The 25,305-nt window shown below is 40.2% G+C and overlaps 1 protein-coding gene and 1 long non-coding RNA gene across 4 annotated transcripts in view; one reads left to right on the top strand and one right to left on the bottom strand.

Moving 5' to 3' along the window:
• BRINP3 (BMP/retinoic acid inducible neural specific 3) overlaps positions 1-25,305 on the bottom strand; it is a 168,197-nt gene that overhangs the window by 40,403 nt on the left and 102,489 nt on the right. For all 3 annotated transcript variants that reach the window (XM_064664022.1, XM_064664024.1, XM_064664023.1), the window contains 3 exons: positions 24,146-24,336; positions 5,746-5,851; positions 3,108-3,344 (listed from right to left, as the gene is read on the bottom strand). In XM_064664022.1, coding sequence (XP_064520092.1) covers positions 3,108-3,344; positions 5,746-5,851; positions 24,146-24,336 — 534 coding nt within the window. The remainder of the gene's footprint in view (positions 1-3,107; positions 3,345-5,745; positions 5,852-24,145; positions 24,337-25,305) is intronic.
• On the top strand, positions 14,232-16,762 carry LOC135418589 (uncharacterized). The gene is made up of 3 exons (XR_010432544.1): positions 14,232-14,477; positions 15,795-16,368; positions 16,496-16,762. It is a non-coding gene; the product is annotated as an uncharacterized LOC135418589 (long non-coding RNA).

Genomic DNA, 25,305 nt, shown 5'->3' with positions numbered 1-25,305 from the left:
ATGGAGCCTCCACAGCCTCCCTGGGCCAGCCAGGTCACCCTCATGGTGAAAAGGTGTTTACTGATGTTCAGAGGGAACCTCCTGTGTTTTAGTGCCCACTGCTCCTTGTCCTGACTCTGCCCCCTTTGCACCCTCCCTTCAGGCATTGACACAGGAGGTCCCTGAGCCTTCTCTGCTCCACATGAACCATCCCAGCCTTCTCATCCTTCAAAAAAACCCTCAGTTGTTTTATCTTGAACAGACAGGAGGAGAGATAACACCCAGGGTAAACAAACCCTCTTAAATGGAATGTTTAGTCCTTCCTCCTTAGACTAAATTCTGTCCACAGGCACTGTGCACGACCTGGAGTGAACCTGGGAAGTCTTACAGGTCTGTATTAGGGGACAAGATTAGTTTCTGGAGTCAGGGGACTATTTTGTAATATGTAAGATAAGAAAGGGTTTGGAAGGCAGAAAAGTCAAAGGATTAATTCGCTTGTATTTACTCTGCTTGAATCTGGAGTTCAGAGTGCCAAAGAACAGAATTCCTGAATTCATTCATGCCCCTGCTGTTAACAGCAGTCTATTTGGGCCAGCAGTCAGTGCTCTGGATTATCTTGCCCCTCGCTACTCAGACTGAAATTACTACATAATCTGGCTTTGTTTCTAGCTAATTGATTTTTATCATAAATAGATTAGAATAAAACACTGTACTCAACTCAAAAGCTGACTTCTACTGATTTAGACAAAGACTGGGTTTAATAGTTTCTTAGTTTTGCTGCGTAAAGGTCCCTTTCCTTCCCAGAACAAGCCATTAACATGAATCAGAGCACACTGATATTTTAGTGTTTTTCATAATTTAAATGTTGCTCAATCTCCAAACGTTTCAAAACATGTCTCAGTGGTTAGAAAAATATCTGTATCTATATCACTGTGGCTGGAAATGCTCTCAGATCACGTGTGACAGCACTGGAAGAGCTGCTCAGGTGGAAATACATAGTTTCTATAGGGAGTTGAATGCACAGGGACTAAACCATCTATCAAAAGTTCCCATGCTGACTTTTATACAAGCACAGACCCATACAAGGTTACCCAGCTCACCTTCCCATGAACATCTTTATGCAAAACAGTTTCTAAGATAAAAGCAGAAATTTCCTCAGCTACCTCTGAGATATGGAAGTCATGCTTGGTATATTTATTAGGTTAAAAATGATTTAAATAATTCAAGGACTAAAGAGGGGAGTGTGGCATATGTTTTAATGATGTTAGTAACCTAAATTTCACACTTCTTAGTAACCACACCTACCACCAATTACCTAATTGACAGATATTATGTGAAGTTGGCATTTTAGTGATTCACACAGCACAGCTAAAGAGTCTTTTTTAAAAGCCCAGGATTTAACTCTTCCCAATTTTCCCCTCACATTCATGTCACAGACCTGAAGCCAGGACTACAAATGTGGCTGACAACAATTCCCACTCATAATTCACTTGATGCCCATATAGGGCCTGCCATAAGAATCCTGCACAGATTCAGGTGTGTGTGCTCTTCCAGCTTAACTAAAATTCCTCTTAAGAAGGTGCCTTCAAATGACATTCTTCGGGCACTGAACAGTGTCACATCCATTCAAACAGGCCAAAATATGGTAAAATATGTGTCCCTCTGCAGAGCCAATGCACTTGTCCTAGTTTGCAGAGTAATAAATGACAGCACGGCTCCATAAATACTTAAAGGGGTCAAAACAGTCACTGGGAAACTGCACCCAAACGTTCACAAAACCAAAACATGAATTCAGGCTTTTATAATCAGAGAAGTCTGTGATCCTCCAAGGGGAAGTATTGTAAATTCTGGTGTCCTGCTTAAAAGTGAGAACAGGGATGGGAAAAGGGCCCAAGATCTTCTAAACAGACTCAGGTTTAGGCATCAAGTCTCACTAAAAGTTGCAACGACTGAAATTTGCACTGATATTGGGTCTCTTGAAATTCTCACTTCTCTTGAATTGAGGAATCAGTCTTTAGTAATAAAACAACAAATACAAAAAAATGATTGTATCTAAAGTACTGTCCATTCACAGTTAAGTATTGTACTGATATTTATCCTGCTCTTCCCATGACCACTGTATAGTCTTCTTCCCTCCCTCTGCTACTGATTTGTCCTCTTTCTCCAACACAACTCATTAAAACCTGTGATTTTTATGTTTTTTCTGACTCTTTCTTATCTCCCTCATTTCTGTTTCTTCCTCAGTGATTTTTCCCAGGTCTGCTGAGCTCTCCTTAACTTTTCCCACCATCTGGTTAGACAGCTGTTACTGATACCACTGAGCAAGTGACTTGTGAAAACAGTTGTTCAGACACTGATTTTACCTGTAGTTCCCATTCTCTGTGGGACTGGGAGTTCTGATGATCAGGACAGGTGAAATGATGTATGAAACAAACCTTGATGCATTGCAGAAAAACTAATGTGGCACAAGCAAGTTGTAGAGATGACACGGACAGGGCCAGTTCAAACAGAAATCAAAGGAAGAAGCAATTTGTCACCTGTGATGGGATGAATTTAGTCAATCAAGGGCTGGCTTTGCTCTCCATGTCAGCTTTATGACATTGCTGGAGGGACAAGATAAAGGGGGAGTGCAGGAGAAACTCTGACCCCACACTGGAAAATAGATGTGAAATAAAGCAGCTGTTCTGGCCGCAGCACAGAACAAACATTCAGAATGCACATCCAAAGTTTATAACCTGGCTTTGTTCCCATTTTTCTGCTTTCTGCCAGTATACTTCTTGCTTCAATAGGGACCAAGTTCTCATAGTCCTGGATGCCACAAAGCACAGCAGAAGAATAGTCAAACACATCTACCCAAATCCTGATGTGAGTGAACAGACAGGGATCATCATGAGCTGAGGACTTCCTACTAGAAAGTTGTTATTATTGTACCTTCCACTCAGATCCAGGATGAATTTTAAAACATTTACCTTTAGATGTGTGAATTCTGGAGACTTTAGGTGGAGCCTGGTCTAGTGGAAGGTGTCCCTGTGCATGGGTTGGAATTAGATGGTCTTTAAGGTCCCTTCTAACCCAAACCATTGTAGGAAATACAGCCAAAGAGGGGGAAAAAAAAGCCAAAATCTCACCAGATTCCTCAAATTCGCTGTTGTAGGCATTCCAAGTCTCACTTATGCGCAGCAAACTTTCTTCCATGGCTTGAATGTCCATGTAGGGACAGTTGCACTCGGGGAATTTGGGGCCACACTGACACCAGCAGTCATTGTCCTTGCAGATGAACTCCCCCTCGGAATTGCAGGCAATGTAGCTCAGGGCTGCCTGCACAAAGTGCTCTTGCAGGTACTCGGGCAGGATGACCTGGAGGCCTGAAGGAAATGGAGTAAAATATTATGTTATTAAACACAAAGGAATGCTGGAGCCAAGCAGCTTCCCCAGCACGTGTAGCAAGCACAGAAACACTCACGAAAAACAAAAATACTGATGAAGGGAAAGAGATAACATAACCAGGACAAGAGGTGTGAGGGTGAACACTGCCAGCCTAAACTGGGCTTGTTTGCCATGTTCCCTTTGATACAGAAAGATATGGTTTGTCTAAAGAACTCTGATTATCTCTCATGTTTCTGTAGGGGCAAGCTAAGGATGGGAAAAAATTGGATGGGAGGGACTTTTTGAAAAATAAAATTTAGCTGATCTGTTCGTTTTTCCAGCGTTGGGATGAAATTGCTCTGGGATAATCCACTGGATGTGATGGGCTACAAAACCTTGAGAAAATAAACACTCTTAAATCTCCTTAAGGAGGAAGGGGGCTACTCCAGCTCCAAGGGGGTTTCAAAACACTCCTGGTAGGTCACAAATCCCTCTGCTGTGTGCCCTTACCCTGCCAGGACATATAGGATGTCACATTGATGGACCAGAACAGAGCAGGTGGCTCAAAATCTCGACCAGAAAATTAGATTTATTCGTCTGAAAACTCTGACCATCATTTATGAGGACCCCAGTGATGGGAATGAGTATTTTACACATATATAATATTTTATAGCTACATTAGTGACCTACCAGTCAAAGAGCCACAGCGAGGTAAATTATACATTTTTATTTACTATTTGTTGTTATTTTCTGTGACAAAAATAAACTCTCTGGAAGCAGTGGAGCTTATTTGTGGTCCAGGTAATTTCCCAGCATATGAGTTGGGTATTTCTGATGCAAGATATTTTTACATAAGCACTTGGGCAGTTTCATAGAATCATCCCTTATTTTTAGGTCTGTACAAAAATATAACTGTAACAGTCATTTCATAACCCTTCCAAGATGAAACTCATGTCACAATTGCTGAAACCAGGTCTGACTCTTTCTTCTATCTCATGTCAAAATTTGTAAAACTCTGCTGCTCCCTGAGTGAACTTTTCAATGTATTTGTATGGTTGTGAAGAGCTGTGAAAGGAAAAGAAAGCCCTGACAAACAAACATGAGTCTTGTTCCATTCTTCCACTAAATAGTTTACACAGTTCTGACAATGTATTTCTGCTAAAGACAATCCAATGGCAACCAACCACTGCCTGAGGGATGAGAAGATTACTTTCTGAATTTGAACAGACAAACATCATGAATATGCTGGAAACCACTAAAAATCACAAATTATTTCTGAAAATACTCCTTACATCCCAAGGGAAATGATTTTTTTTTTTTAAATATACATTCTATCTGGGGGAAAAAATCATAATTTTATGGTTTTTTATTTATTCTGAGGAGACAGAAAGGAAAAAGGAGAAAAAACATGGATATTTTAAGCAAGACTCCGAGAGAATATCCTGAGAGGGAATGGACCACAAGGATCATCATCCCTGAGAGCTGTTCTCTGTAGTCACCAACAACTTCACACTCTGTCCAATTGATTTACAAATCAATACAGAAACTTTTAAAAATTGGAAATCATTTTATATCTCCCTGCAACTGCAAATTAAGAATTGCATTGTTTTCTCATGGTGTGTAGTCAGAGGTCTGCACAAATACATACATTAAAGGGAACTTAGTGTGTTTTCATAGCAATAAGTTGTTCCTGCTTCACTTGTGTAACTGAAAATAGCAATTATTAGCAGTCTAATCCCGTACAAGGGGACTTATCAGAAATTTTTATCTACCTAAAATGCAGGTTGGGAAATGCATCTCCTGGAATTGAAAAAGAAAAGAAAATATTTAAAAATTATGACTCTCTTCCTCCTTTTCCTTTTTCTGTTTCCCTTTCCCTTTATTTTTTCCTTTTTCATTTTTATATGTGTATAATTACCACTACTTTCCTAACGAGTGAGATGCTTAACCTTCCAAATTCCCAAGAGGAGCCTTTTGGACTCCTCGTTATTTGGAGTGTTTAAAAATGTATATCCTGCCCCTCTGGAGACTCCCTGAATTTTGGTGGAACAACTGCATGAGGTGCAAGGTCCTGCTCAGGATGTGCACTCCAAATGTCCCCCCTGCCTGGTGGAATCTGGGAATTCAGGCTGTTTAAAAAGTGTGCCAGTGGAGGAGGCTAAATGGGGATGCAAAATGTTAACAGGGCCATTCAAATTATTTTCTGACGGGTACAGAAATTGTTTCTATTTCAAAGGCAACACGAGGTACTGACATTTCCTTCACTTTGTCTCATTGCACAAACACACACACAGAAATTAGGAAAAATGACCTTTTACGAAGGGGGGAAGAGAGAAAAACAAACAGTGTGATAAATGTCACCCCGTTCCAGAACAAATGAGTGAAATTGCACCTCCGTACCTTGCAACTGAATCTTGTTTTCAGGACTCTGCACCAGAACTGAGCTGACAGAATCTAGGTTGTCATAGTTACTGCAGCCAAGAGGCCCCGTCCGTGTCTCTGTCACCTGTGCAGGGGAAGGGAGAAGCACTTGCTGGATTATTCAAAGCAGAACTGAGGAGTTCAGAAAATTGTTTCGTGAAATCTCCCTTTAATTCAGCCAGCAATGCATTTCAGACTTAATCAGGGTGAGATAACTCATTTTAATTGCAAAAAGGAGGACTGCAAATGCTTCACCGATGCCACAAACTGCAGGAAGGGATCTTTCCATTGAATCCTCCCAAACACTATAACATCACAACACTATACAAATACTACAATAGTACAGTGCTGTAACAGTGTAATGCCATCCCAACAGCCAACCCACAGTCTAAACACTATTTATTTCTCATGGCTGGGGGAATTACAAGGTTTACAAACATGAAGACTGGGATTTGCTCTGTCAAAACTTGGGCACATGACAACTCCTTGTTGAAATCATGGAAAAAACTTTGACTTTTCCAGTGAAGCCCAGCAGGATATGGAAGTAAAAACCTTTAATGAGCTATATAACAGGGGTAGTGGTGGGATATTCTTCATCAGGGAAGGGTGTCAGGTAAGATCAGACACAAAATTCCAGACATTGTCCGCTGTAGTCACCAAATCCATGGGCACAGAACCAAAGCACAGCTGCATTTATCAAACAGAACCACCACCAGCAGAGCTCTGGCTTCACAACTGAGGATTGTGTTTGGAGAAAAGCAATGACTTAACTCAGAGAATCACAGAATCATTAAAGTTGGAAAAGCCCTTTGAGATGGTGAAGTCCCACCATTAACCCACCGCTAACCCACGTCCCCAAGCATCAGATCTACACCTCTCTTGGACACTTCCAGGGATGGTGATTCCACCACTGCCCTGGGCAGCCTGTTCCAGTGCCTGACCACTCTTTCAGTGAATAAATTTTTCTAATATCCAATCTAAATACCCCCTGGTATATTTACACACACACACACACACACCCCGTTGAAAATATATTTAAAATTAAAAAAAAATAATAATTTATATGCTTCCTGGGATATTGTAGATAATTCTTAAGCGTCAACGGAGTGATTATAAAGGCAAATTTATTTTTAAAATGAAAATGTAGTTTCTGAGCAGTGAAGCATGGCTGTGATGCCCAGGGCAGCTGGGCAGCACCACAGCAGAACAGGCAGCAACAAAAAACCCAAACCCTCAGCAGAGCTGGATGTACCACGATCTCACAATTTTTAAACTGGATTGAGTGCTGTGGAAAATTCATTGGCTTGGAGTTCCTTTTGCTTTATATCAAGACCAGGCAGAAAGAAGAAAGTGGAAGTGGAATAAAAGCAACACAAAGACTCTTGCACAGGCATCACATTTTGGCTTGGACACAGCTGGAATGACAGCTGTGATTTACCTGGGATCCTTCAGTCCTCTGCCAATAAGGAGTCCAAAATTCCACTCTAAAATCTCCTTTTTTGGTAACACCCCCAGCCCGTTTACAGAATCCCAATCTCTTTATACAATAACAAAGAGATCAAACAAGAAGAATAGCCAGAAGACAATAAAAGGCAGGTGAATGTTGCAGTGAGTTTTATCCTAGATCTGAAATATTATGCTCAGCCTTCATCTGTGCAATTCTTTATTTAAAGCTCCATTTATTTTAGTGTTGTTTTTGTTTGTATATTATTATGATTTTCAACCACTTGAATATAAGGCAATGGAGCTTCATAAAGTCAAATGAAATGTATAAACTGCAAAGCAAATTTTACAATTCCTATCCGTTGTTATTACTCTTATGTCTCCTGAAATCACAAAATAAGGAAGGTCAGTAAGTAGCTTTTTAGTTATTGTGCCCTTTTTGTTCATGTTTCTTCACTCCATCTGAATTATGCAAAACATAGGTAGAGACTACCAGTGGTTTGCGTGAGAGCACTTGGTGTATTTAGGTGTGTGTGGGGAAAAAAAACCACCATTAAAAGTTTTTTTACTGTTAGGGACTGGTTATATAAATACATTGATTCAGAAGAAAACTGATTCTATGAAAAACAGCCGAGGACAGTTAAATTTGGATGTGACTTAGAGATGTTCATGACTGTTACAAGGAAGTAATAAAATATAGTTCTAATGATAGCAATAAAAGACAACACTTAATGAATCAGGCAATAAACAAGGACTTTTTCTAAACTTTTCACTCAGATCTATGTATTTATATTATTCACTCTTTTACTTTTTCCGAGTACCTTCCCCTTCCTCGATCAGCTCTGGTCCTTTTAACTCCTGCATAGAAAATACATTGCAAGAAGGAAGTCAAAATGTATAGTCTCAATATGTAACAAAGAAATACTAAAGAACACGAAGATCATTCAGCCTTCCATTTTTGATGGGTGACAATTCTAGTCAGAGGTCAAAGTGATGCAGTTCCACGTGCTTTTTTATATTTTGCACAAATCCTGCTCCACAAAGATTGTAAACCAGAAAGAGAATTGGAGTGGTTGATAAATGGAAGCTTCAAATTGCCATCAAATTTTCTGATCAAAAAGAAAAGACTTAATTGTCATAGATCACAGAATCACAGGTTGGTTTGGGATGGAAGGGACCTTAAAGCCCATCCAGTGCCACCCCCTGCCATGGGCAGGGACACCTTCCACCAGCCCAGGTTGCTCCAAGCCCTGTCCAACCTGGCCTGAGACATTTTGAGGTAACTCTTGTTGATAAAAAAGCAGACTAGGGGATGGTGGGGGGGAGTGGTGCAAATACATTAATTCTGGTTTGATCTTAGTGTTACTGGTATCACAGATGATTTTACGTTTTTTGTTTCAGGACCAACAGAATTGAAATTGGGGAGGCAATGGCACGTCTTTAATTATCTTCCAGGCAGAGAAGTGTGACTGTGTTCAGTCCCAAGATCACAGCTGAAAACTGTTTTGTCTGAGAGTGCACAAAAAAAGATGAACCAATAGGAGGAGAGGGAAAGGTAAAATCTAAATGCAGATTATGCTGAGATGGTCCAGAAGGGACTGAATATGCACAAAGAGCACCAGAACCACATCCTTGGTTTGTAAGACAAAGAACACGAACTCACAAAGCCAAACACCACAGAACAAAGTTATTTAATAACCAAACCCCCTAAGAAGGGGTAACAAAACAAGGGTGAAATCTCTGCCACGAGCCAGGCAGGCTGTTCTCCAGCCTTGTTTGCAGAGATTAGCACAGAACAGGTTTCCCTGGGCAGCAGGGCTTTCAGCTCCCAGAAATAAACTCTAACAATTTGGCATTAATGAGACAAATGCCTACAGTTTTGAGTCAGTTAAATCTCATAACCATGGTGATAACGACCCGATTATAAGTGCACTGAGAACACAACTCCCGGCACTTCAGCAGGGCTGAATTCTTCTGATACCAGTGGGTAGTATTTCCCTGGGAAATAGTCTGCTTTTTGTGTCCATGATAATTAAGCCTAGAGAAGACATTCCTAATAAAAGAGAACTGTATTTCTGCGGAGATTTTGCTCCTGGTGTGTCCTTTTCCATGCACAGAGCTGCCATCCCTAACGCTGTGCTGCCTTCATAAAGCACTGTCCTCTTCTGAGAGACTCTTTAAAAAGGTATTTGGCTTCTAAGGAAGAGAACTTAACCAACACAAAGGAGGATGAGACAATGCTGGTCGCTTCAGAACAGGCAGCCACATTCATATCCCCATAAACCTCTTTAATATTTTGAACATTCAAATAATTATTGAAGCAAACTCATCGTACACACGTGATGGAAGGAGGTCTGTTCTGAACAACCAGTGCAGGCAGAAGGCAGGGTAAAGTCTGGAGTGGGGAGAAAACCTGAAGTCCTCAGGATTCTCCTAAATAACATGCTGGTGGTGTTGGGTTGATGGTTGGATTTGGTCATCTTAGAGGTCTTTTCCAACCTTAATGATTCCATGACTCTCCCCTGGACCTCACCCTCCCTGTTCCCTAAATTGGAATCCCTGCACATTCTGCAGTCAATGCTCATTTCACCTTAAAAAAAGTGATCAAATGAATAGCCACTAAATGTACTTTCCGTTTAGATGTGGATTTCCTGCCAATTCTCTTCTTTTTTTTTTTTCCCCCAGGCTTGACAGTTTTTCACAAAAGCACCTTTATGCCAGCACTTCCCTTTGCCACACAATAGTTGCTGCTCTGCTGCCCTACTTATGTCATTGAACGTATTAAAAACCTCCCTCTAATTAGTGGGTAATTAAAATAAATCAAATTTTCTGAGTGTTCCAAGGACTGACACTTCTCCTGCTATGGGCTTTTCTGAAGGAGGTACAGACAAACCAGCAGCATTCACAATGTTAGGGGTTGGATTCACGTTTTCAGTATCACTTCATTAATTGCCAGCATTCTAAAACAATACCTCATAGGCATCTAATGCTTTCAGCACATTTTCTACCAGAATAGGGCTGATGTTTCAGTTTGAAGAGCCCACTAACTCAGGAGACCTGGAAATGCTCCCACTGTATTTTTCTGTCATCTGTAAATGGAATAGGAACAGTAAACTTGATCTTTCTGCAAGAGAAGTAATTGCAAAATTTCCATTAACTTCATTACAAGAGGAATAACGACTTTTTTCGAGTTTTTGGGCAAGGAGACAATGCTGAATTTTACCAAATGCAACACTTAAGCTTCCCAAGAGATCAGTCTAATCCTTCTATTCCCTCTCCTTTTTTATTGTGCTCTCGGGAATTTACTGGGAACCAGACTGTTCCTCTACAATGAGATTGAAATGGATTCTCCTTACATAAAGCATTAAACACTCCAGAAATCAGAATATTCTAGGAACTAGAAATAAACTCCCACTGTTTGAATTCTGCTCTCTTGTTGCATTTGTTAAAAAATATGACGATTTTTTTTAAAGGCTGTTTAGGTTCATGTGATAGGGAGCAATCACCTCTCCTCTCAATTCTATTCCCCACTATCACAAGGAGTAATTTATTGTCTGTGAATTCCCAGAGAATCCACAAGAACATTGAAAGGAGTCTGGCAGCACTGACAGTCCTGGTATCACAGCCACAGTTTTCCCCCTCTCAAGGACATTTTTAATCCCTTGCCTGTGAGGTGCCACGTTCCCGTGGCATCCTTCTGGAATGCAACCAGGAAGTTTGCAGGAAATGAGGCCGCTGGAAAACCAGTCAGGGCAGTGTTGCCAGAGCCTTTATTTCCTGCATTTTCAGAAATCAGAGGTGCATCAGCCTCATACAGAGAATGAGGACAGGTACTCTCTCTGAAAGAACAGGTTATCTCTTTTAATTAATCTTGAAGAACAGATGACAGTGAAGTTCTTTTATGGACAAGCAGCAGAGCTGGCAAAAATGTAATAAAAACTGACTATTTTGTCTCAGTTTCCATTTAGCTATTTCTACTTGCTCATATCTTACTTAAATTAACACTAATATTATGTTTTCACGGCTTTTATGGCCTAAAGAGAGAGCTGAGCAACAAACAGTAAATGAAATCTATATATTCGGTTTAAAAGATAAAATTAGAAGCAGAGAGGACAGTGCAGATACAAATTAAAATGATATTTCATGTTTATAAAAACCTCAAGGTATCTGCAGAAAGCAAAAGCAAAGCTGCCTACTGAAGCAAAACCCAATTCCTAACTTTGCATCCTTTTCCAAACATAATTCCATTACTACATAAAGGACAAAGAAATTTTGGGGCACAGACTGTAAAGGGAGAACATCTTCTTCCATCTAACTACAAAATCCCATGCAAGGACTTTCCAAGAGTATTAGGAACAGGATTCATATCTTCATGGATCAGTTCCAATATCCAGTGCTAAGGCTACTGGGATTTTTCACTGTGTCCCCATTAATTTCAGGAAGACAGGATGATTTGTCCCTTTATAACACTCACAGAGGTTATTAGTCATAATAATACTGCAGTTGAATGAAAAACCTATTTTTTTTTAAGTTGGGAAAGTATGAAGAAAAACTGTAGTCCTTCCTTAATTACAACGAATAGTTAAAATGTTCCTTTTCTTTGTGAAGTATCAGGAAAAAGATCATGTTGGTAAATATAAAGATTAGCCTTAGATCATTTGGAAACATTTTACCTCCAAAGGGGTCAGTTTCAAAAATTATATATGCATTATTTTTTAAGAGGAAAAAAATAGAAGAAACTTGTGCTAATGAAAACGTGTGACAGGTTAACATTAGATCCTAAAAATAACTCATTTAAAGACCTGAAGCTCAAAAATCAAAATGATAAGGGCAGGTTAATTAAGAACCCAATTTTCCATGGAGATCCTATTAGGATTATATGTTTCTGTGCAGTTCTAAAACAGAGAAATAATTCTCTGGACTATTTTTGAGTATCGAAAGGCAAAAAAAGCACTTCTTTAACGTGGCATCGGTGGTGCACAAAAATATATTGCACACCCCGCCTGCAGAGGCTTTTTGCAACTTTATACAATCATCTAATTACAATATTCAGTTTCTGATTACAATATTTGGCCTTTGCCTCATCTGTTACAGCCACTCCCCAAACCGGCCCTCCCACAGCACCACCCTCCCCAGTTTGAGTCCGTGGTCCTACAGTGACCACCCCTTCATCTTATTTGTCTGCCTCGTCTCCTCTGACCCTCTTGGAATGGTTTCAAGGCCCCTGAATACTCTGACTACTTATACCAAGTGTTATGTCTCTGTTGGGTCTCTTTCCCAGCACATGTTCACAGACAAGGAGCTCTTCACCTCGTTAAAACCCCTTGTGCGTTGGAATCCTTAACAAAGAATGTTAAACAGCATTTTTAGAAATCTGGTACAAAGACGTTTAGCAGGCTAAAGGTACTAACAAGCCACGCTAAAACTTTATACAACATAGATTTTAAGGCATCACTTATTCTTTTCAGCAATCTCTCTAACAATTTCCTAGTTGAAGCTGTTTCCAGCTCTAACATTTCCTGCCTAGGTGCACGTGTGAACTCCTGATTTATTTCTGCAGTTCCCAGCACTCCAACCCTGAACGCTCTGCCCCTCTCCCAGTGACATCCCAGCAGGACATTCTGCACGTCCATTTTATTTTCCCATCCTCCAGTCAGACTCCCCCTCGTGGGGTTGTCATTCCAGCCTCTCCAAAGAAATCACATTCCTGTCCTGCTGGCTCGCTCTGCCTGCCTCACATACGTGTTTGTAGGGATTTATTTTTAGGTTGTACCCTCATTACTTCCCACCCATTTATTCCCTCTGGTAAATGACTGTAACACATTTGCCCTTTCTGTCTCACTGGTACTGCCAACTCTCCATTTATAGTTTTGCTAAACTGTTATTTTTATGCTGCTGGTTTTAATGCTTTCCTGCACATTTGAAGACCTACCTACAGAGTCAGCAGCTACAACTGATCTATAATTTAACCATTAAACCCCTATCAGATGTTCGAGTTAAAGGGAGTTTAGCTTGGTGAAATTTGTATTAGAAAAGAAAAGCAATTCAATACTGAAGCTCTAAACTTCATTTCACAGGGATGCTTCTCAGTGGTAGATGAGTAATTTAGGTCTGTTGTTCTCTAACTTTGATTGATTACGTTGTTACACGATGATTGTGTAGGTTAATCTGTGGTGAAAGCAAATCTTTGCCTCTAAATCCCACAGACTCGTAAAAAAACATGGAAAGAAGGTCTGAGACTGGAATCTGATGTGCAAATACTGCTGCAGTCAGTATGTATGTCATGCATAGGGCATGGCCACATTATATGAATCTTACTCAAAGTGGGCCATTAGGATTGACAAACCTGTTCACAGAATCATGGAATAATGGAATTATGGAATCTTCAAATCACAGAATCACAGAATTATGTAATCATAGTATCATAGAACAATAGAATCATAGAATCATAAAACCATACGATAACTGAACCATAGAATAACTGAATCATAGAACCACGGAATCATTTAGGTTGGCAAATACCTCTAAGTCCATTGAGTCCAACAGTTCCCCCACTAAACCATGTCCCCAAGTGCCAGATCTGCACATCTTTTAAACCCCTCCTGGGCTGGGGACTCCCTGGGCAGCCTGTGCCAGGGCCTGAGAGCTGTATAAATCATAACAGACTTACGATTCAGAAACCAAATCTCTGGCACCTACCATGTAAATGTATGTGTTGCTTTCTTATTACCTGATGGGAAAAAAAGCATCTTCGAATATTTATCTGCAATTGCATTTGAAACTCCAAAGGCCAATATCGAATTAGGTGAAGAACAGTGAACCAAACAGATTAGTGTTGAATCTATTCTGATGCCTGCACATACATTGATGTTTTCTAAACTCTTTAAGTGAGTTAAAGGAGCAATGCCCATAACCACTTCCCTGGGAGTGCTCAAGGCCAGGTTGGACGGGGCTTGGGGCAACCTGGGCTAGTGGAAGGTGTCCCTGCCCATGGTAGGGGATGGCACTGGATGGGCCCCCTTCCAACCCAAACCACTGTGGGATTCTATAATGTCAGGGCTTATCTGCAAACAGTTTAAACCCCAGGGGTCAGAAAAGAAGAAAACTGGTTCTCATTTACCACGTTTAATCTTCGTATTGAAATTATTCACAGCAGAAAAAAATTCTCCCAAGTTCTCTCTGTTGCTGTTCCAGTTGCTAAGTCTGGAATGCAGAACCATCAGCATTTACAGCCTGGCTGCAGACAGAAGTAGTTGAGGAAGCACCAGGTAAGAATGAGTGGGAAAGGAGGTGTTTTATCTGGGATGTAAACCTCCTGTGTTAGGGCAACTTGCTGCAAGCCTGAGATGAGGGTAAATACACCTGAGGGTATATTTGATCAAGATACAAATATTCACACAGTTCTACCTAGAACTCTCCACTGTGAACCAAACAACCCTTCTAATTATCAATTATATGCATATAAGTAAAAATTACTTTTCAGGTAACAATTTTTGTTGCTGTGATAATAAGCACTATTATAGATAAAATAAAAATTACAGGGGAAGTCAGGTCAAGAGGAAAGAAGCAGATTTGCAAGTGAAGAGTCATAAAATAGAAAAATGTTTGGTTGCAAAGAAACCTTAGACCCCTAATATTTTTGCCAAAATAATATAAATTCCCCTTTTTATTCCCTCTGAGACCAATTGTATTCCAGATAATTCTATTGCCTGTCTGCCACAGCTTGGAAGGGAGAGCTGTATCCAGGTTTCACAGTTCAGTCAAAATGTTTTGGAAATGAGAGTTGGTAGCTGTGCTCTGTATCCAGAAGTCTGATCTTTTAGATCTGGTCTGTCAAAATATATGAGGAGAAAGATCATTTCTTTTGCACCTAAGTCCTGTCAAATATGCACAGTCAAGTGCAGAACCCTGCAGCACAGGGCCTGAGATGGTTGTGGGTGTACTCAACTTAAATGTAGAAACTTGTGATGTCAAACACTCAAAAGGCTAAGGATTGTGGAAACTCCTTTTAGTGAAGGAGAACAGGGAAGGTGTAAGTACCAAACCATGTTTTCATTCAAACAGAGAATCATGGAATATCCCGAGTTGGAAGGGACCCACAGGTGCAGCTCCTGGCCCTGCACAGACACCCCAATGATCCCACCATGTGCCTTATCCCTCATATCCCTTACATTTTTAAGGATCACTCAAATGAAAGAATATCTCTCTGTCCAAAACTGCATCACGTCTGAGTGGCATCTTCGAATCAGGTTAAAGTCTTACTCAGAATAAAAGCAAAAACTGAATTCGTAAATTTGCTGACTTTGATTAAATAATCAAAATATTCATAACTTCAAATATAGCAAATGCAACTCAGGTATTTCTGCAAATTTACAGTAATAGAGACCATTAGGAAACTGGAACACAAAGAATTCAAACATAAAAGCCATTTGGAGAGATAGGAATTACAGCTGGGTGGGAAACCCCTGCAGACATACCAAGATCCTCTATTTTCCTCAATACCAGATCCTCCCCAGTGCAAATCAACATTGCCTGTAGTGGAACATTGTGGATTTGCACCATGGGCATTTCCATGGTTTTGGCAGGTGGAAATACCTCTGGCATTGAACCTGGCTCATCAAACTCTGCTCTTGGACCTGAGCTCATTCACCACCCTGAAAGACTTGTGGGTGAACGAGCTGAATGCTCTTTGGAAAGTTCTGGCCAATAACTGAGTGATTCTCAACGTTGTTATTTCATGCACAAAATAAAAAGAGATATTTAAATGCACAGAAGCCTGCTCTTAGAATTAGGCTCTGAGGGCAATGTTATCCAGACAGACTGCTGAGCCCAGCTGGTAAATCCTTCAAATCATCCTGATTCATGGGAATAGAAAGACCTATCAGATATCAAGATCTGTTCATTAAAACGTGCACAAATGTGTCCTACTATGGGTCTTGCATTGATATGAATTTTGCAAAAGATGTTTAGAATATAGAATCTTGTCCAAGGGTTTTATTCATTTCTTTCTGGTCCTGACGTGGATGAGACAACGCCAAGGGCAAAGAACATCAGAAGGGCAAGAGCATTTCTTCCACCAAAAAAACAGAAAAAGAAAGAGCTCGAGCTCCTATGAGCATGAGAATTTAGGGAAAGAGGGAAGTTCAGAAGGAAAAAGAGGTAACATATGAAAAGAGAGCAGCACTTATTATCCAGACTGCAGAGTCCTGTGGAGTGAAAGGACTTTGTTCTGCTCAGAATCGAAAGCAACTCAGCCACCAGCAGGTTTTGTTTTGTTTCCATGCAGACTCCCATGGAAGTTAAGGCACTTCTAGGTATCCAAGTGTCCAGCTCCTTTCATGATGTGGGAGGTGAAAAACCTATTGACAGGAGCTGTTTTCAATTAAATGTCGTACATAAGTAAATATGTGTAAATTCACATGTGTCACCCTGTATTTTCTTCATGTCCTTTTGCTTCTCAGGAAGTTTATCTTGCCTGTAGTGCACAATTCTTTCTAAGCCATTACACTGTGACAGCAGGGTAGAAATTAAATCACACGCTGCAGACTTGCCAGTTTTGTACATTTTCATCAAGGAAGGACAGATCCTCCCCAGTGTGAACCAACATCAGAGTCAGAAAAGCAGACCCACATCTTTAAGCACCATTCTTTAACCAAGTCTGTAAATTGCTGTGCTTGAAGGAACATGGGCTGCTTCTTTCTGACAATGATACAAATGGCTCAGTATTGCTGTGAATGTCAGATTTCAAACAGGGAACCAGAGGAAGAACAAAGTTCTTAAGTGGACTAAAACATGACAGGGAAAATATTTTAATGGTTCCCTTCAAAGCACGTTCTCTGTTATTGTCAGCTTATTTCTACACCTTAAGGATTTCATGAAAAGCTGAAGGAAAAACATGAAATTTCTTTTTCCAGGCTCTAGGTACTCCTGGAGAAGATACAATTAAACTTCCTTACAAATCTACCTATTTAGTGGGAGACTGCATACACATATCCTCCATTTGGTGGAATTATTATAAATATTGGAAAATTATGAATTACTGTGACAGTGACACAAAAGGGGGGGGATGTTATTTATTTTTATATTACTTCTAATAGAAATCAAAGGAAAAATACCCAAAGGCCATGAAATGTATGAACTCTTCCCTGGGAATGAGAGGGTTGAATTACTTATCTACAGAGATAATGAACAGTATTTTGATAGATTGGGAAGAGATAGCTGGGGCTGAACTGTGAAACTCTGATCTCAGTGGTAGGGATGTGCGTGCAAAGGCACTCCCCTGACGTCAGTGGAGTTTGTTCATCAAAAAAGGTCAGAATCTCAGCAGGCAAAATTAGAAACACCTTTTATTTTACTCACTCCATTCAGTTACGAAGTCTAGAGAACAGCGATGAAACTTCCAACCTTTAAGACACTAAAGATCTGAAAGTAAAGCTCACTCTATAGTACACAAAGTCCCCTGGGTGAATAATGAAACCTTTCTTAAACCCAGCTCCTGCTACAGTGTAGAGAGGCATTATATGTGTCATCTTGTAAGAGATTAGGTTACAGTTTTGCTGTCAGACATGGAAATCCTGCTGAAGCACCTGACGGAGGTCTACAAGATAGAAATGAGGGTGGAGTGCAGAAGACAGCGATGATGTGACTCTCAGTGCCAGTTACCTACGAAGATTCTCATACAAAGGATATTTTCAGGGTTTTTTCACACTAAGTGAATAGATTGAAAAGGATGGTTGCAAATTGAATCCTAAACTGTAACAGCAAACATGTAAAAATGTATTATGGGCAAAAATTCTCTAGGAAAAATAACATGTACATGGAAAGCTTGGCACAGCCTTTTATTGTTCTCTACTCTGATTTCTTCTGCCTCATAGTCTTTATTCCTGTGAGATATTCCTCCTAATCTGACCTTTGTGTTCATACAAGCTGTTGATACACGATATCTCGTATTTCTGAGAGTTCAGAGGCAGGGAAATGTTCTGTGAATTTTATAGTCCTTGCTTGACATTCTCTGACCTGCTGACAGGCAGAGGCTGCCAATTAGAGAGCGGAGGACAGGCAGAGTGCTCAAGTTTCTGAACCCAGCCAGAATAAAGATCAAATTAAAATCCATACAAATCTGAGTGCCTCCACATTCGTGCTGGAGTGCTCTGCTCTAACTGCACTGTTCAATATGTTCACTGTGCATCTCTCAGGATTAAAACCCTTCTCCATCCTCTGGGTTTATTTACTTTAGTTTCAGAGTTTTTAGGGGGAAAAAAAAAAAAGAAAGAGAATATGGAACATTTAAGGAACTGTGATATGAGTTGTTTATAGGTTTTTGACAACTGTGATGCCAAGTGTTGTGTGAGTGCTGTTAAGGTCTCTCATTTACATATGGATATTTATAACCTGCTCAGGGTTTGGCAGTCTTTATTTCCCTGGCTTTGTTTTTTTTTTTACTCTTCTCTCTTGACTAAACTAAATAACTAATATACCACACTCCTTCAATTTGTTTTGCTTTATCATGTCATATGATCTATCCTTTTTTGTTGTTGTTTTGTGATGCTGGTTTTTTTTTCCTAAGCAAAGAAGAACAGTTATCTAAATTCTCTCCAAGAGGCATATCCCAGCATCTCTATTATGTGCTATTTTATTGGTTTGAAAAGGCATCTCAGGCTGTGTTGGAACGAGCAGGTGATGTTGTAACTCCTTGCACTCATCACTCCTCTGCACCCACGGCTGAGGACGCTCCGAGACAGCGGCGCTGGGACCAGAGCTGCTAAAACACCTCTTTTAACCAGTGTCTGCTGCAGCTGCTGGGCTGGATGGGGTCAGTGCTGGTGCTGAGTGTGCATTCTGAGGGGATTAGTGACACATGGCACTGCATTCACCTGCTGCTCTGTTTGTACAATCGTAGAATCATAAAATCCACAATGGTTTGGGTCGGAAGGGACCCTAAAGCTCATCTCATCCCACGCCCTGCCATGGGCAGGGACACCTCCCACCAGCCCAGGGTGCTCCAAGCCCCATCCAACCTGGCCTTGGACACTTCCAAGGGATCCAGGGGCAGCCACAGCTTCTCTGGGCAACCTGGGCCAGGTCCTCCCCACCCTCCCAGGGGAGAATTCACCCCTAATGTCTAATCTAACCCTGTCCTCGTTCAGCTTAAAGTCATTACCCCTTGTCCTCTCTCTGCTTGCCCTTTCCAAAGTCCCTCTCCAGCCTTCTTGAAAGCCCTCTTTAGATACTTTAGGGTTTTTCCCCCTTTTCTCTCATGGTCTCAAACAGTGAGGGCCACGTTCTCCCAGGACTCGTGTTGCTTTACCCACCGAAGAGTTCACCTCTCTGTCACCTTTCAGAGAAAGCAGCCCTGGAGATTCAGATTAATTAAAACTCAGCTGTCCAAATGACTTAAACTTGTTCTTAATATCATCACCTTAAATTCCTCAATGAGATATGGAAATAAATCCCTAACCTTAATAATATTTAGTGTGTTCTTAGAATTAGTTAACAATCCACACGTGGCAGTCACAAGATTTCATTACACCTGTGATGAATTTAACCCAAAGATTTACAACAGCTTCCAGAGAAAAATCTGTAAAACCTCCTGTATTTCATTTTTACAATAAGACAAACACAAACCCTGTGCTGTAGAAGATGGTACAGAGACTTCTTTGCTACCTGAAGGGTGATGCCCAGGGTCTAATTGCAGGTCTTCTGGTAAGATTAAATAATGACCTAAATTTAAATTTAAAATTCTAGCTATAGAAATAGTGAGCTGGGTTTGTGAAGCTTTTAATATTGAGTGGAATTTCTAAAGAAACCTGCAAAAGCATTCAATTCTCACAGAAATTTCACGGGAGGCAGAGATTTGAGATCACAATTTCTATGTATTTCCTAATTTTTAACTCCCCCTTTGAAAAACTCCAAGCTTTGGTCTCGGATGGAGGCAGTTCTGATCTCCCAAGGACATGGACAACTGGGAATTTCATAGTGGTCTTGAACAATTTTGTTTCTCAATATTTGGTTGTTTACAAGGTTTCTCAACTGCGCAGTCTCAAATTCTATGCAGAGACTGAAGGGATAAAATGAGGGCAAGAAGGGTTCAAGATCTGGATTTCAAAAGCTTCCAAAAAATTGGCTGTTCATACAAAAGTGTGCAAACAACTGAGATTTTGAATTTGCCAGAAACCTGACGAAAGCACATGGCTTTATAGTATTTCAGCATTTCTCCTTTTGATTACAGCAATTATTGGAACCCACGGAAAAGCACGTTCAAGTGTGAGATATGAAAGGAAAAAATATTGAATCCAGCCAGCTCCAAAACAAAGAAACACACATAAAAAAAAAAAGGTCTGTATTTCAGGCTGAGTTTTGAGTGAGAAACTAATTTCATTACACTTAAGTTTCCTCTCTAACAGCCCACCATGAGTCATTCACGGGTTAATTATAGATAATCAGATATAGTTACCATCACAATAGAGCCCTGTTCATTGTAATCGAAAGTTTTCAAAGACAACAAAATGCTTAAATCTCTCATAGCAAAGGAAAAAAAAAAAGTGTTTGGGGGAAAGTAAAAAGCAAATTGCACAATAAAATTTAATTGAAATTAGAGGGCACATTCTCAGGGATGTTTATTCTTTCTCACTCAGATGGAATAAATGGGCTGTAATCTGGCTGTAAATAGCTGGTGGAAAATTCAATTTATGCATCTGTTCTTCTGTTGCCTCCTGTTCTTTTGTTGCACTGTGGCTGTCCTACAACTGTTTGGACCCTAAAATAACATGTATTCTGTGGTCTCCCGGCCCAGCTCCCATGAAAGGAGATGAATTCTGGGATGGAAGGTGATATCCTCCAAAAGAAAAATACTGTAATCCCCCAAGAGACAAATACTGTAACACTTTTTTAATACAATACTGAAGGAATGCATGTTCAGGGACTGTTAAATAAGTTAAATATTGATACGAGCTGTGGGTTTCTCCCATGGACAGTTTGATTTCCAGTCAGATAACGTTGTAACAGGATGATGTTACCTTTTTAAATGTGGACTAAGCAATGTATTGTCTGTGTGATTAATGCAAAGCCTCAGGGCTGCTTTTAAGGGTAATTATGTCACAGTAACAAACTTGATTACAGGCAAATTTGATTAACAAACTTGATTCATCAAATTCATCTCTCCCACTCCTTTCCTCATACTGCACATTAGCAGACTTTGCTGTGAATAGTGTTGTTTCTCACTAGATAAATAAAAACTAAATATGAAGGCTTTAATGTTAATTCTCACTTTCCTCTTCTTAATGCTTTCCTTTCTCTGTGACAACTTCATTTTTTGATAGAAAAGCTTAATTACAGAACTTATCAAAATATTGTCTTCCTGCATCAGTCCCACAAAATAATATAACAAGAATTGTGAGAAGAAAATTCAGCAATCACATATCTCAGTGGCTTTGAACAAAGAAGATAAGAATTTCTCCAGTATTAATTGTTTCAATTCCATAAGCGAGAAAAAAATTATTCACTATGTGTTGCTTTCTAAAGAGACATCCTTAGAATTTAGGAAAACAGACATCTCTTGCTGATTTTATTTTTTTTTCCGGAAGACTAATTGAGCTTGATCACTCTCACCTAATATTTGATGCCTTGTTGATTGGGCTCTGTAACTCAGAGACTTAATGGATCTCATTCTGTGTCCCATCTGGAAAGACCTTAGACCTTAATCTATTAAGGAAGAATTCATTAGTCTGAGAGGATGGAAACATTAGGAACTGAGTGGCCAAACCTGGACACAGCCCTGATTTGTGAGTGGGTGAGCTGCTCATCCTCTTTCCTGTGCTAAATAAATCCATCCTTGGGGGTGCTTTAAGGCAGCTTCAAGACTCTGTTCTGCTGCTGAATGCTTATATTTTTTTCCTTACTATTTAATGGTGCTGTAGATGAGATAATATTTCTTTCCAAATTGTTATTTTTACATTTTTTTTGTTGATAAATAAATGATCACTAAATCTTATTAAGGTGTTCCTGGTTTACACTGCACAAACCAGAGAGCCTAAAACACAGAAAAACCAGGAGAAACAAAGAAATCACAAGAAAGGACACAGAATGAATGTAGTAACTTGCTTAGAACATACTCTGTGATGTTTATAAATATTATCCTTTTGCTTTCTAGGAGAAAACCTGCCATTTTTTTCATATGAATAGAGAAGGAAAGAGGTGTGAGAGTGATGTAGCTTAACTTGAAAAGGGAGTTGGGGGAAAAAAAAGGGAAGAAATACTGGCTTTGGTTTTGGGGGGGAGAGGGGGTGTCTGTGTACTTTTGAAAGAAAGAGTCTTTTTAATCTCTCTTCACAAATAATGTTTTAGGGGTGTCCAGCCACGAAGAAAGCCATCTCTGGACACTACAGTCCCCAAATACGTTGCTGTGCAAACAGTTGTGCAATTTTGTTTTCACTCCTGTCACAGTTTCAGATTGCCCAGTCACAGGGAATGTGACGAACCAACCAGTCAAACAGCAAAGCAAATTATTCCTGTTCCTGTCGAAGCCCAAACCTGCAGGAACTGGAGTGGCAGATCTCCTTTGTGCACTGAAGTGCTCTGATTTAACTGCAAATATCATGGCTTTTGATTTGTGTTTTAAGTCTTTTCTGTTCCATATAGCATATTGGGGTTTTTTTTCGTTTTATTCACATGCACATTCCCAAAAGGATAGTTATATTCTTCCTAGGAAGAGTTACATGAAACATTATTAATACTCTGAGTTCTCTCTTCCTAAAATACAAACAACTCTGCTAGTGTGGTACAGTCCAGCTGGGTGAGCTGCCCTGCCACCATTCCTGGATGGATGGGACAGGAGGAACATCCTCCATGTACCAGCAGCCAAACTGAACAGGTGCTGTCAATCCACAAATTCTGGTCAACCCCTTCTCCCTGGAAAGGCACTTCCAGGGAACTAAATTCATATTGGCTTGACTAACAGCCAAGGTAGTTGGAAATTACATCTGGCTTCAGGTGGTCTTTAGTGAAGATCCTGGTTACCAGTGGAAAGATCCAATGTGCAGAAAGGATTCTAAATCACATTTTACATTAAGGCTTCCATAATTACTGCATATTCAACTGCAAGCTAAAATTTTATTTGCTCTTCAGTGCTGGAAATGGACTGACAGAGGTTATTTCAAATAAAGTTATAGAGCTGCTCCAAAGGAAAATTGTTGCTTTATACTGTACCTGGGGGACTCTGATCTTAGCCAAGCATCCTCCTGGGAGGAGACTTCCTATGAGTGACCTGCAGAGTCAGTAGACAGAATGCTTTCACTGACAAACTGAGCTAAGAGAAATTCCTAGCAGAAAATAACACCTCTCCCTAAAGCTGTAGAGCCAAGAGCTCCAGATTGTTCCAAAGGGCAGTAAAAAAAATAACAGTAATAAAATTAATGTTTCAGGCACAGGAGTACAATAACTACATTTAAAAAAAAAATAAAAGAAGAGGAAAAAGAAGGAAAGAAGTAGGAGAAATAGAAATGTGTCTATAAACACAGTTTCTGAGAATACATGTACATGAGGTTGCCTCAATGACTAAACACTAATAAAATTAATGTTTCAGGCACAGGAGTACAATAACCACATTAAAAAAAAAATTAAAAGAAGAAGTAGGAGAAATAGAAATGTGTCTATAAACACAGTTACTGAGCACACGTGTACATGAGGTTGCCTCAATGACCAAACACCCCTATAAAGGTGTATCAATCAAACTATGTACCATTCACCCAGACTAACATCATTACTGCATCTTTAGACCCTCTTCTAAACTAGAATCTTCCTTATAAATCAAACAGGTCAAAAAAAGCTCAGAGTAAAAAAAAATCCTTATTTTGCTAGGAACTATTTTTTCGTTAATTTTGTTTTTTTCCCCCGGGGGCAGCAGCCAGTGAAGGAGGTTGTTGCGGGGGTTGTGCCGTACCTTGATGGCGGTGGAGGCGATCTGGACGTGGTGCAGGCGGCGCAGGGTGCTGTCCCTGTCGATGAAGTAGGAGGCTGCCAGCTGGTGCAGCGTCTCCAGCGTCACCGCCGAGCTGTTGGTGCCGGGCTCGCTCCCCTCCGACCTCTTGCTCAGCTTCCGTTTGTCCACAAAAATCGTGAGCGACTCCTCTCCTGGGCAGGGAGACAAGAGGAACCCCAGCAGGCATCAGCAACACCCAGCAGCACAGGGATAACCCACAGAACCACGTAAATAATATAAATAAATAAATAAACCTTGTTTATTTCCAAGGTTTAATACATCCGGTTTACAGTGTTTAATGCTGGTGTAAAAGAAAATGAACTGGTTATAAGCAACCCTGTGCTTTCTAATGAATTCAGCAATGCTAAAACGCCTGAAATGTGATAGAACACTTGTCTTAAACCAGACTTATATGGCTGAAAAGTATGGGATCTTTGGAAAGCCCTTGCTCTTCCAAAAGCAAAGAGAAGATCCAGCCTCTCCCGTGGTGGATTTTTCACTTCCTCTCTCTTTATAGAGACATGGATCAATACTGTTGAAGTCAGAAATTATAATTTCTGTAGGATTATTGAAAACCAAAAATCTGACTCGCTTAACTGAATTAGTTCTGAGGAACCATTCCAGATTAGACCGTCTAATACCGACAGATTTTCCACATTTATTGTCTAGTTCATGAATACTTTTACCTGTGTTCCAGGCTAAGCAAGCATTCATTCATTTAGTAAAGGGTTTAGGCAAAACTCCTTACTTCAGGAAAAAAATTAGAAAAGTAATTTATTGACTCAGGATTTTCTTCTGTGCCATTTATGTCCGAAGTCACTACAAAAACACTTTTCTCACTTTTTGAGCCTGTGTTTGGTAACTTGCATTCTTCAAAACTTAGCTCAGGAATGGATTATGCTGTCATTATAATGTCATTATACCTGTATTTTAGGTGCTGAACAACTCCACTGAATGCTGTTTCCTTGTTCCTGGAAAGGAAGTTACCCTGACAGGGTCTGACTTGCCACTTGTGCTCGTTTCACTGCTCACCCATCTGCTGCAGTGGCACTGTGCCCATGCAGGGGATGGGATGCCAGCTTCACATGAGTTTATGTGCCAAAAAGTAATAGCTGGAGAGG

This window comes from Pseudopipra pipra, chromosome 9 (genome assembly GCF_036250125.1).
Source record: "Pseudopipra pipra isolate bDixPip1 chromosome 9, bDixPip1.hap1, whole genome shotgun sequence".
Lineage (NCBI taxonomy): Eukaryota > Metazoa > Chordata > Aves > Passeriformes > Pipridae > Pseudopipra > Pseudopipra pipra.
This window is presented reverse-complemented; position numbering and strand designations above follow the sequence as displayed.